Raw genomic sequence first — 13,728 nt, 5'->3', positions numbered from 1 at the left:
GCACAATAAATCATTTCAAAACTCTTCCCTTTAATGTGACCTATAACCTGTACAAGTCAATTGAAAAACAAACAAATCTGTTAGGGGAAAAAATATAAAAAAATAAAAACCTACAATAAGCTGGATGTATAAGTGTGCACACCCTTAAACTAATACTTTGCTGAAGCACCTTTTGATTTAATTACAGCATTCAGTCTTCTTGGGTAGGAGTCTATCAGCATGGCACATCTTCACTTAGCAATATTTGCCCACTCTTCCTTGCAAAAGCACTCCAAATCTGTCAGATTGCGAGGGCATCTCTTGTGCACAGCCCTCTTCAGGTCACCCCACAGATTTTCTATTGGATTTAGGTCTTAGCTCTGGCTGGGCCATTCCAAAATTTTAATTTTCTTCTGGTGAAGCCATTCTTTTGTTGACTTGGATGTATGCTTAGGGTCATTGCCGTGTTGAAAGGTGAAATTCCTCTTCATCTTCAGCTTTCTAGCAGACGCCTGAAGGTTTTGGGCCAAAAGTGACTGGTATTTCAAACTGCTCGTAATTCCCTCCACCTTGGTTAAAGCTCCAGTTCCAGTTCAAGAAAAGCAACCCCAAACCATAATACTGCCACCACCATGCGTCACCGTGGGGATGGTGTTGTTTTGGTGATGTAAAGTGTTGTTTTTGTGCCAAACATACCTTTTGGAATTGTGGCCAAAAAGTTCAACCTTGGTCTCATCAGACCATAACGCATTTTCCCACATGCTTACTCAGAGGTGATCTCTGCTTAACATACAAAGCTATGTCAAACCCAGAGCTGTTGGCCATGCTCCACTTAAAGAAATCCCAATCCCTCCGAGCTATACGCTCTAGGCATCTAAACCTTGTCACCACAATAAACAGAACATGCTGGAGGGATAGATTCCTGTCCCAGAGACTTTCCATACTCTGGAACAAACTACCTATCTATATCAAACAAAGCTCCTCATTAGCATTCTTCAAGCAAAATCTTGATGATTGGATGGGAAATAGGAAATTCACCCCAGGGATCACCTCTGTGGCTCTACTCGATAGGGGCACAGGAAAATAATTTTCTTGAGTGGCGAAAGCCAGGGTACCTTTTTGGCTAGGTATGTATAGGCAGTAAGGCCGATAGCCTAGTACCTACCTATGAATCTATGAGACTTGATGTGTTGCTCTGAAAATTTTAGCTGGGCCTGGTTGTTTTTCTGTGTAAGAGAAGGCTTCTGTCTTGTAACCCTACCCCATAGTCCAGACATATGGAGAATATGGGTGAGTGTTTTCACATGTAGTACACAACCAGTACTTGCCAGAAATTCTTGCAGCTCCTTCAGTGTTGTTGTAGGTCTCTTGGTAGCCTCTCTGACCAGTTTTCATCTTTTCTTTTTATCAATTTTGGAGGGATGTCCAGTTCTTTGCAACATCACTGTTGTCCCATATTTTCTCCACTTTTTGATGACTGTCTTCACTGTATTCTATGGTATATCCAATGTTGTGGAAATTGTTTTGTACCCTCCTCCTGACTGATACCTTTCAACAATGAGATCCCTTTGATGCTTTGTAAGCTCTTTGCGAACCATGGCTTTTGCTGTAGCAGGCAATTGAGTAAATGTCAGGAAAATCCTACTAGGACAGCTGAACTTTATTTGGGGTTAATCACAGTCTCTTTAATTAATGGCAGATGTGTACCCAAGAAGACTGAATGTTGTAATTAAATCAAAAGGTGCTTCGACAAAGTATTAGTTTAAGGGTGTGCACACACAGCAAAGTATTAGTTTAAGGGTGTACACACTTATGCAACCAGCGTATTGCACGTTTTTTATTTTTCATATTTTTCCCATAACAAATTTGTTTTTCAATTGAATTGTACAAGTTATAGGTCACATTAAAGGTGGGAAAAGTTTTGAAATTATTTATTGTGGTCTCATTTTTTATATCACAAAAACCTGGCATTTTAACAGGGGTGTGTACACTTTTTATACCCACTGTATTTGTTTTGAAAACATGGAGACAAACATCTGCTGAAGTTTATAGAGTAAGCATGTTTGTATGAAAAATAAAACTTCCCACAATAAGTCTTAAGGTTAAAATAGTGGAGACTCTACTAGTTTCTAAGAAACAGGAATTAACAGAGTGTTTGCTCAAAAATAAGAATATATTCTTATGGTTTCTTGGCAAAGCACTTTAATTTAACAAAACATAGAAAATGTGCCTGAAGAAAAACTAGAGTTAAATCAGTACTGACTACCAAAGTCTCAATGTCAAATTGTTAGAGATGAAGTGCAAATTTTAAACTTGGAGTTACAGAAAAATCCTGGAGTAAATAGAAAAGCTCCACTGTAGTAGCCTTCCAAGTCTGGTTATATAAGGAGTTCAGTGATTTCAAGAAGTCAAATAACATATCTAAATTTGATTCATATCCCATGCCCCAAATGTATAAACTGAATCGGGCAATGGTAGGTTTCAGTCTACTTTACATTTAACCAAATGCTATTTGCAAATTTCAGTAGCTACAAACGCAAAGCAAAATGGCCTTTTTCTAAAATCTGAGGGACTGATGCCTAAAATCTTTACATCTCTACTTCAAAAATGCATCAGCCTATCTGCATGATGATGCAGCAATCTCAGTAGACTGGGAGAGCCATCATCAAAAAAGCCACTCAATGCTTGAGGCTGGATTAGAATTTAGGTAGGGCAGCAATCCAGTATTTGGACCACATAATAACCAGAGGGCTTTCAAAACAGTAGGCTAAAATATCAGAAACAGTGTAAAAGTAGCCCTAACTACCCACTAAAATGTAATTGAAAGCTTTCTTATGCCTGTCTAGCTATTACCAGATGCTTGTTTCTGATTTTGTTGGTACTGATTGCTCCGTGACTGACATGACTAAAGGCAAGGCTAAATTAAATGTGAACAGAATAAATAATACAGAACAATCCTTTAGGTAGCTGAGCAATATGCTATGCTTGGGAGCTCTTAGTCAAGTCTTTTTGAAATAGTTTCTAGCACACATGGATGCCTGAGAAGAAGTCATAGGTGCAGTACTGTCACAGCTAGTACAGGGAGGTGTACTGCATCTGTTAACAGGAAATTTGTAACACCAAGACACAGTACACAGCTATAGAAGGAGAATGTTTATCTATTAAGGGAGCCTTCACCGATCTAAAATACTATGTCTTGCAGAAACCGTTTATAATAATTACAGATCATGCACTCATTCAATAGATGTTCTGACACAAGGACACCTAAAGAAAGCTATCTTGGTGGCCCTTAATGCCCTTAGACTTGCAGCTTCATTATCATGCATCATCCACACTGCAGCCAGCAGAATGTAGGTGGTCTGTCCCAGGCATATAGTCTACCTGCTGAGGCTCAAATCCATGGTTTCACAGCATGGGCAGGGTCATGTAACTTACCGGTGGCTGGTCTTTCTAAATGTGTGTCAGAAAGTTCAGGAAACATAGTAGTAGATGGTGTCTTCAGGGAAGTTAAAGTTAACGAGGTAATAGTTCAACACAAGGATAGCTAAATCCTACTCTCTTGATGTAGAGCAGATTTATGACACTTGGATCTGAAGAAGTTCCGAAGAGGAATCCAGAAGGAGTTGCTTTTACTAATGGAAAGAAGGAAGACAATTCAAAGGGTATCACTGCTAGGGAAGGGAACTAAACCCTGCAGAAGTAAAGCCAGCAGGATTTATTTCTGCCTGTGTGGAAAGAGAAGATATTTTGCTTTAGCTCTGTTTATGGTATTGCAAAGGGATCTGCTGTAGTACTGTGAGGTCTTTGCAATTACTGTGTGTTTGTTTTGCTATCTACTGTGCCAGAATCCTGTCAGTGAATACTGCATCTGAAGGTAAAGAAATATTGCCTTTGCCTGGATTTGTGAAAAGCCTGTAGAACAGGTACGCGAGAGAAAATTTCTCAGCAGATTGATCTGTTTGGTATCAATTGCACTTCTCAGTTTTCCAAAATATTGTTTATTGTAAATAAACATGAGTTTCAAACTGGAAAGCTGGCTCCAGTGGCTACTTTTTAGAAACAAAATAATCAAAACAATGTAACACACACAGTCGCACACCCTGTACATACATACAAACAGACAGGCAAAAACACAACACACAGCAAGCACAACTACAAGTAATTTTGAGTATCACCATTTTGCCAACAGTACATTTTTGAGCTCTGGAAATGTGGGAAAGATCAAGAAGTCTTGGCAAAAACCCATGCAGGCACGGGGAGGATGTGCAGACACCATTGAGAAAGCACCACAGCCAAGAAACAGACAATCAAGCTCATTGAGGTACATGCACACACACACACACACACACACACACACACACACACACACACACACACACACACACACACACAAACACACACACACACACACTCGCATACGCACACGCGCACACACACACACACACACACACACACACACACACACACACACACACACACACACACACACACACACACAAATACAAACATAGAGCTGTAGCTAGGCCATTTGGCAGTCCCCAGATTAGGACCTTCTTAACCTGTGCTTGAGAACTCACCAAAAAAGTCCTCGGCACCTTTCTGAAACTGAAGAAGTGAGTTTTACCTATTGCTAACACAGACTAACAGTACAAGCAGATAAGCACATTCATTTAAGCAGTTGTGATATCAGCCACTGCTGCTGCAATCACTGGCATTACTGGACTTGTACCTGACTATAAAAACACAAAAGGTCTATGTTGGCCCCAACACAAGGAGTAAAAGCTAATTCTGAATTTATTAGAACAATAACAAGACACCACGGAGTTAAGCTCTTTTGTCCTTCACTGGACTTCTTCAGAACTAAAGATTTTGTTATACCAGTACAAAATATATAACACTATCAATTAAGTTAACAACTGGAAAACAATTATTCAATTAAAATTGTTCAGTTTAAAACTGTAGTCAATCAATTAAATAACACAATTCCCGATACATAATCTAGCTGCTCTCGTTTTTAATACTGAGTTAATAGAAATATAATCATTTAACCCTGGTTTCAAAGTAGCATCCAATCTAAGTTGCCAGAGGAGCTCATTGTATTCCAGTTTTTTTCCCATGCCCTCCCTCTGGCATCATGTGTGACAATTTCCAATATCCCAAACACAAATTTCTTTAACCCATTGCAAGTTAATGAGAGCCCATATAGAGCATTGTTGGTGTTAACTTTCCTTATATTGTACAAATGATCATATATCCTTTTCGCTAGTTTTCTTTCTGTCTTTCCCACATAAAATGGAAGACATTGATTGCACAGTTTAAATATATATACCAAACCAGCCAAATTGCAATCACCCCTCTTGAAAATAATTTTTGTACGGCTAATGTTGTATAAAATAACTTCCTTCCCATCAAAAATATATTGACAGTAATTGCACATGCCACATTTAATAGTACCTAACTTCACCTCAGATACATCTCTCTCTAACCTTTCCTTAATATTATGGTGCACCTTGTATATAAAAAAGTTTTTTTTCTCGCAGATGATGATATAATTCATCGTCCATTTTAAGTATAGCCCAGTTATGATTTATAATCTGCTTCACTACTAGTGAGGCAGTCGTAACTGATGGTCATGCCACGATGAAACTTTTCATAATTTTTTTCATCTGGTGACCTAACACTATTCAGCTGGTCGGATGTTCCTAAAATGCACTGAAATCTCGTATCCCTATTCTCCATGACTTGCTTTGGGAGAAAAACACCAATTACTGTCAATATATTGTGGATGAGAAGGAAGTTATTTTAAACAACATTAGCCATACAAAAATTATTTTCAAGAGGGGTGATTGTAAATCAGCTTGTTTGGTAAATATTGCACTTTGTGGGAAAGACAGAAAGGAAACTAGTAAAAATGATATTATAATTTATTGACTCCAATTTTAAACTGAACAATTTTAATTGAATAATTGTTTTCCAGCTGTTAACTTAAGTGATAGTGTTACATATTGTGTACTAGTATAACAAAATCTTTAGTTCCGAAGAAGTCCAGTAAAGGACTAAAGCGCTTAACTTTGTGGTGCCTTGTTATTATTCTAATAAATTTGGAATTAGCTTTTACTCCTTGTGTTGGGGCTGATGTGGACTTTTTGGTTTTTTTATAGTTTTTTGGTTGTTGCATGTTTTGCACACCTTTTATATGGTTACTTGTACCTAACTGGTAAGTCTTCTGCAGTGTGATCACTCCCTTTTGTCTTCTCCTAGCTACAGTATAGCTTATCATCTCTCACACAAACATACACACATACACACACACACACACACACACACACACACACACACACACACACACACACATACAAAATGTGCACACTTCACATAGAAAACATAACTGCTGTGATATTTAATATGTATGTGTATGTATAGCTATATATATATATATATATATATATATATATATATATATATATATATGTGTGTGTGTATATATATATACATATATATATATATATATATATATATATATATATATATATATATATATATTTATGCACACACACAGATATATATACATACATATTAGTGGTCAGTGATAAGAAAACAAACATGGAATTATTTTGCTTTACATTTAGATGTTGTCAACCCATTTGTGTTGAATAAATATTCACAGTTATGGAATCAGTTGGATTTGCTACGTATCTTCTTTAATTCTAACAGCAACAAAATGTCTTGCTGCTAATCTTTACTTGGGTTGCTATGTCTTGCGAAATGAAGATGAAAAAAGAAGTTATGTCTTTCCATAATGTTCCATTTGTGTTGTTCATATTCTTTCATTCATCACTGATGGGGTTCAGTTCTGAGCTCTCTGAACCAAGTCGGCTTTTTACCAAGCTCACACCAACCAAAAAACTCTCAAGTTACGTCAATACCCAGAATGACTTTCTCCCTGTTACCTCAGATCGAGTTTGCTAGAGAAAAAGAAGTAAAGCCTAGGCCACTTCTGTGTAAATACTCTAGGGCACCACTTAGACCCAAAGCATCCCCCAGGAGCCTTTGGAGGGGGAAGGAGGGTGGGAAGTGATGAATGAAAGAAGATGAACAACACAGATGGAACATTATGGTAAGACATAACTTCTTTATCTGATGTTGTTAATCTTTCCATTCATCACTGATGGGACAGAATCCCAAGCTACCTTGAGGTCCATGGGTGGCCCTTATGGAAGAACATTCCTGAGTACCACTGAGCCGAAGGCAGCTCTCCCTCTGGAGACCAAATCCAATTTGTAATGATAGATAAAGGTATGAGGCTTAGCCCAAGTAGCTGCTGCTCAGATGTCATCCATGGAAGCCCTGGAATGGAAGGCTACAGATGTTGCCATAGATCTAGTGGAATGAGGTTTAACTTTTGGCATAGGTTCATTATTGAGGAAATAGATGAAACGTATGCAGTTCCTTAGCCATTTTGATAATGTAACCTTAGAAACAGCCTCTCCCATTCTGGGCCCAGAAAATGAGATGAAAAGCTATTCAGATTTACGGACATGTTTGGTCCTGTCTAGGTAAAATCTCAATTGTCTATATACGTCTAAGGAGTGAAGGCAATACTCTCCTCTATTGGCAAAATTTGGAAAGAACACTGATAGATCAATGGTCTGGTTAATGCAGAATTCAGAAACAACTTTGGGAAGGAAGGATGGATTCATCCGAAGTGATACCCTGTCTTTATGAAAGACCAGACAGGGCCTCTTGATACACAATACCTATAGCCCCAAGACTGTTCTGGCAGACGTAATGGCTACCAAGAATAAGGATTTCCAAGACAAAAACTTTAGGTCACACTTCGCAGCAGGTTCAAAAGGTTTTTGAGTCAGAGACTGAAGGACTTGAGTGAGGTTCCATGGTTCCATGGACTGTCTGACAGAAGGCCTGATATGAGAGGTCCCCTTGAGGAAAGCCTTGCAAAGGCATAAAGAGATAAGAGGGGTGCCATCTGTACCATTTTGGAAATTGGAAATTGCCACTAGATGTAATCGTATGATAGAGGCAGAGACTCCATTATCAAAGAACTTAGTCAAGTATTGAAGCACTGCAGTTACTGGAGCCGAATACAGGTCTAGCATGTTATCCTTGGACCAGATGGAGACCCCTTTCCATTTATCCTGATATAGTCTTCTGGTGGATGGTTTGTGAGAGGCTAGAATGATGTCTTGAACAGGCGAGGAGAGATTAGCTTGCCTGGTGATTAGTGGAAGTGGAAAAACTAAGCTGTCAGCTTGAGACTGGATAGATTTGGGTGACTCAGCCCTTGGAGGTGAGTGATCAGATCTGGTAGAGAGCCCAGAATCCATGGCAGGTATATTAGGTGAGGCCGAAGGAAGGGGAACCAAACTTGTCGAGGCCAAAATGGGGCTATGAGGATCACCTTGCTTCTCAACCGAAGAGCTTTCTTTAGAAATTGTGGGATCAGAGGGATAGAGGATAAGCATAAAGAATTCCTGTGGGCCAATCGTGGATCAGAGCATCCCTCGGTGACTCCCCCTCCAGGGGAAGTAGGGCAATATAGCTGCTGCACTTGTTGTTTGATGGGGAAGCAAAAAGATTGCAACAAGGCCGGCCCCAGTGGCTGAAGATTTCTGACACCACCTCAGGGTTGAGGGACCACTCTTGAGGCATGAGGATGCATCTGCTCAGTTTGTCCACAATCACGTTGGAGCTCCCTGGGTTATGCATTGTTATCAGAAAGCGGTTAAAAGCTATCGCCCACTGCCAAATTCTCATGGCTTCTCGACATAGGGGGTAGGACTTGGTTCCTCCTTGCTTGTTGATATACCAGACCACTGACATATTGTCTGATGGAATTGCAATTGTCCTGGAAGGGAGAGCCGAATGGAAGGCCTGCAATGCTAACACACAGCTCTCACCAGATCAGGGAAGGGATCCATGGTCACAATGGCTGTGGGCTGAGGTGATATAATTGATGACTCCAAAGTTCTACATTTGGTTGCATCCACCAAAGGAGGTCCTGTTTGCAGAAGTTGGTTATTCAAATCTGGTAACCGAGGGGGTGATAGCCTGGGAACCACTGACACAGAAGAAGCCATCGCAGAATCCACATATGTAGCTTTGCTAGAGGCACTATTGGGATTGACACTGCCATAGAACCTAGGGCCTGAAGAACTTCCCTTGCTGAGAGAGTATCACCCGGAGCTGAAGCCTCATTTGAAGGAGTCTATGAATTGGGAATGATACCAGTCAGGACTGAGTACTGAACACTGCTCCAATGAACTCTATTTGTTGTGTAGGGGTAAGGTTTGATTTCTCCCAATGTATTGTTATTCCAAACAATTTTGCCAGAGAGAGAGAGAGAGAGAGAGAGAGAGAGAGAGACAGAGAGTATAATGCAGTGCTTTTACCAGAAGATGCTCGGTGGGGGCGGTAAGGAGCCAGTCATCCAGATTTGGAAACACCCGGAATCCTTTTAGTCTCAAGTAAGCTGTTACCACTGCCATGCATTTTGTGAACACTCTGACAGTTCAGAGATCAAGTCTCTCTGGAGCTAGTAAAATGTGCCAAATAATTCAGGGACCATATAGCAAAGGTCCCTGATGTAAAAACATGCTTCCCAAGTCTGTCCACTGTCCAGGACTCCCTGTTGGGCAGGTGGGCAGTGGGACTTTCCTCAGCCAAGTCCTTTTTCATGGCCACCGCCACCACCATAGCATCAACTGATAAACCTTTGGACCAATACGGGTTCTCCTCGGAAGGGGAAAGAATTTTGTCTGGTCTCTGAGGGATCACCTCAGTGGAATCAGGGTTCATCCAAGCATGCTGCATGACGAGCTGAACGAGCTCATTGGCAGGCGGGGTCACCCAAGAGGTAGAAGGCTGGGTGCAAAAAGCCTGCAGGAACACAGACTCCTCAGACAAAGGGTTGGAGGGCTTCCAGTCACCTCTCTGCTTTAACATTTCCAGGATGTCTCCAAAGGAGACATCATCAGGAGGTGACTGTGGGGACCCTTCACCATCATCGTAATCTGTGTCTTCCATTAAGGACTCCTTGGTTGAGTCCATGTGCTTCCTCTTGCATGTCTTCTTTCGAGGGAGCTCCTCAGTGGGAGTCTCTGAGGAGGACTCGGATGAGCGGGTACCCTGAACAGGGGTGTCCTGCGGCTTCTCTGCCCAGTGTCCCGGGGGATGGTCTGTGACAGCTGTAACTCAGGGAGTGAAAACTGGGGTTACAACATCAAAGGACTGCTGCCAGAAGCAAGAGCCCACTCCATCGTACGGAAGGCAGGCCTGCCCAAAGAAGGATGGGAGCCCGGAACCAATAAAGACAACCTCAGGACTAGGGTCACACCCCACTCTGACGAACCCACCCCCACGGATGGAGCCTCAAGCAGACTATCAGCACCGAGGACGGAACTGAGGAGAGAGGTGGCTCCGTACCTTGAGCTGATGCACCCATCCCCTAATCCCCAGATTGAGGAAGGACCAGTTCAGCGGGAACCGAAGATCAAAGGGACAAACCTGGAGCTGGAGTCAGATGCACTGTAGGCATTGAGGTGATGGGTTCCAAGAAGGATGTTAGAGCAGAAGGCTTCGGAAATGAGATGGTCGAAGGAGGAGTGTAAGATGGAGTCCATGGATAAGTCAACCCAAGTAATGCAGGTGGATGGGTCTTAGAAAAAGTGAGGATCCCCCTGGCTAATAACAGCTGGTCTACAAGACACACCACGTCATGTTCTGGCAGGTTCCTGATGGATCTAGTGGATACTCCGGATGGGGATTCAGAATGTTCAATGTAGGGTCTATACACTTGGCCCAGAAATGGATCTACTGAATGGAGAGTATCAGGTTTGTGGTGCAAGGTCTGTCAGCACTGAAGTCTCTAGTTTCAAGACCAGAAGTAAAGGGGTCAAATCCAGTGAGGTTGGTACAACGCTCGGTGCCAAAGTGTCACTCAGAGCTGAAACAGTTGGTTCCAAAATGGATGCTAATGGAGTAGTCAAAGGTGTGCCCTGAGCCTAAGTAGCCACAGGTGCTGAAGTTGAAATAGGCATAGTAAAGTCTATGATTGGTGCCGGAGGCAGGACCGGTGCTGAAACTAGCGCTGGTATTGTAGGATTCGAGATGGTCGGGGCCAAGGAAGATGGAGCCATAGAGGCAGATTTATGCTCCAAAGATAAATTTGGGACCTCTGATTTCTCAGGCTTGCTCTGATCACCCGATGTTGAAGAAGGAACAGAGTGGGATCTCTTTTTGTCCTTAGTAGGAGGGGTTGAGACCTCCATCGCAGAAATGGCCTCTGAGAAGGGAGACTTGAGTACCCCTTTCAGAATGAGTTTATTTTTGCGCTCATTAAGAGTGCGTTGACTGAAACTCTGACAAATGTCACATGGAGGCTGCACTGAAAGGTGGGGCACTCCCAAACAGTATACACAGTCATCATGAGAATCACTATTAGGTAACTTGCCATTACATGAAGTACAATGCTTAAAACCCGAAGTACCCTTCTTATCTGACATCTTGATAGAAAAGACACCACAGGCTAACTGTATAATCCAACTAGAGTAAAGTCAACTCCATTCAAAAATGTCACAAATATAACAATACATTGATATGTAGAGAAAAAAAGGGAAACACCTTTAAAAAATCCAAAGCTAATAGGTTAAACAGGATTGACAATACCAACTATGGTATTGAAGATATACCACAAGAGTGAGGGAGGAAAGGCTGTACCAACAATGGTACTAGAAAGTTTACCAATGGTAACAATGAGTAGAAAGGAACAAGCAAGGTTAGACATAAGAAAAGACACTGGAAATACTAATTGCTTAATAAAATATAAAGATATCAAAAATTTTCCACACATATAAAAAAAATCCACTTAGCTGAGAGCTCGGCTGAAACATAGCTTTACGGCTACGCAGCAAACGAGATCTCAGGTAACAGGGAGAATGGCATTCTGGGTAGAAACTTAGCTTGAGAGTTTTTTTGGCTGGCGCGAGCTTGGTAAAAAGGTTGACTCGGTTCCGAGGGCTCAGAACCGAAGCCCATCAGTGATGAATGGAAAGAAGATTAACAACATCAGATAATATATTACCTCATGATATTAACAACTCAAATTATATAAACATTATTAAAAGTATTAAACATTAAATGACTGGCTTTTCACAAAAGAAAGAAAATGAGAAAAGAATAGAAAAAAGAACTGACTATAAATCCTGGAAGCTGGTCCAAAAGTAAGAACTATTAACATGAAACAAACCCACAAACACCTACCCGGAGATCTCACAAAGTGCACAATGTTTTGTCTATTTATTTGCTGAGTACTTTCATCCTATAATTCAGACAGTTCTTCTTTAGAATATGGAAATATTATTTATTGAGCCACTGACACTCTAAACAAAGGGTAAAAAGATCAATAAAAAAATACATACAAGTACAGCAAACCAGATATAAAGACACTGGCTTTTCAAACAGAAGACTATACGATCCTTTTCACATTCATTTCACATATAAATAAATTCAAGCAGCATCTCTTTTGAAGCACATGTGTATCTAATATTAATCATACAGTAGTATGAGATTTTTTAGTTGCAGGCATCTTGAGGAAATTTAGAGGAAGGTGGATGGCCCTTTACATTAAAGAACCTGAACTGACAGTATTGCATAATTTTGAAAGAGCAGAATATACAATTTTGAAAAAAGTAGTCTCCCCATACTTAAGAATATAACTTTTTCTTCTCATTAGCAGAGGTAAGGAAAAAAACAAACCTGCCATCCTTGAAATTTACACTGTTGTAGAATGAGACGGCATTTGTCTTCTGCAGATAGCTTCTTCTGGTTTGCTACTACAATATCAACCAAGCTGCTGTACCTAGGATGAAAAACAAAAAAAGGAAATGCTTATATTAATTACTGTCACAGTAAATATTAATTAAGCTATAACTTTGCTAGACCTGTACAATATAAATTAAAATGCAGTCTTGTTATTCTTAGGGATATTATGTCTATTTCCACTTATGAGTTTTTCATCATTTATGTAAAAGAAGCCAGTGCATATTTCCCACCGTCTTTCACAAAAGTGTCTGCATTCTGTGATGAAACATTCTTTCCTAATCGTGCAACAATAAGTTTTATTAAAAGATACTCACCAGAATTCAGTAAACTCAGTGCAGGAATAGTGCTGTTCCTGCAAGGAGTGAACCATGTCCATTTCCGCATACCCTTAACAGCAGTGAGCCTTGCAGATTCATAAAGGCGCGCTACTGTTAAGGCTAAGCGGACACGAACACTACTGAATACAGGGGGCATGTTTTAGTAGTGCTCGCACATCCAACATGCCCCCTGCACTCTGAAAGTGTCATATGGCACTTCCTACCTGCTTTCAGTGTCTGCAGACAATGAAAGCATGAAATTAATTAGGAAGCAATGGAGGGTGTGTGTGACAGGCACTGTCACACACCCCCTGCATTGCCAAAGTGCCATGCGGCACTTTCTAATTGTTTTCAGTGTCTGCGGACACTGAAAGCAGGAATTTCAATAGGAAGCAATGGAGGAGGTGTGCAACAGTACCTGTCATACCCCCCCCTGCATTGTCAAAGTGCTGTATGGCACTAGGGCCATACTTCCCATCTGTACAGATATTCACAGACTGTCCAGACTGCATACTAGTCAGAAAATCATGCTAATGCAAAACCTGTTATTCTATCAACCTGTAAGTTTGGAAGAGCAATATTTAAAATGTGC

The 13,728-nt window shown here is 40.8% G+C and overlaps 1 protein-coding gene across 1 annotated transcript in view; it reads right to left on the bottom strand.

Moving 5' to 3' along the window:
* Positions 1 to 13,728, bottom strand: part of MYO16 (myosin XVI) — a 2,679,924-nt gene that overhangs the window by 810,788 nt on the left and 1,855,408 nt on the right. The window contains exon 28 of the mRNA XM_044071347.1: positions 12,754 to 12,856. Coding sequence (XP_043927282.1) covers positions 12,754 to 12,856 — 103 coding nt within the window. The remainder of the gene's footprint in view (positions 1 to 12,753; positions 12,857 to 13,728) is intronic.

Source organism: Protopterus annectens, chromosome 5.part0 (assembly GCF_019279795.1).
Source record: "Protopterus annectens isolate FY-2018-M chromosome 5.part0, PAN1.0, whole genome shotgun sequence".
Classification (NCBI taxonomy): Eukaryota; Metazoa; Chordata; order Ceratodontiformes; family Protopteridae; genus Protopterus; species Protopterus annectens.
This window is presented reverse-complemented; position numbering and strand designations above follow the sequence as displayed.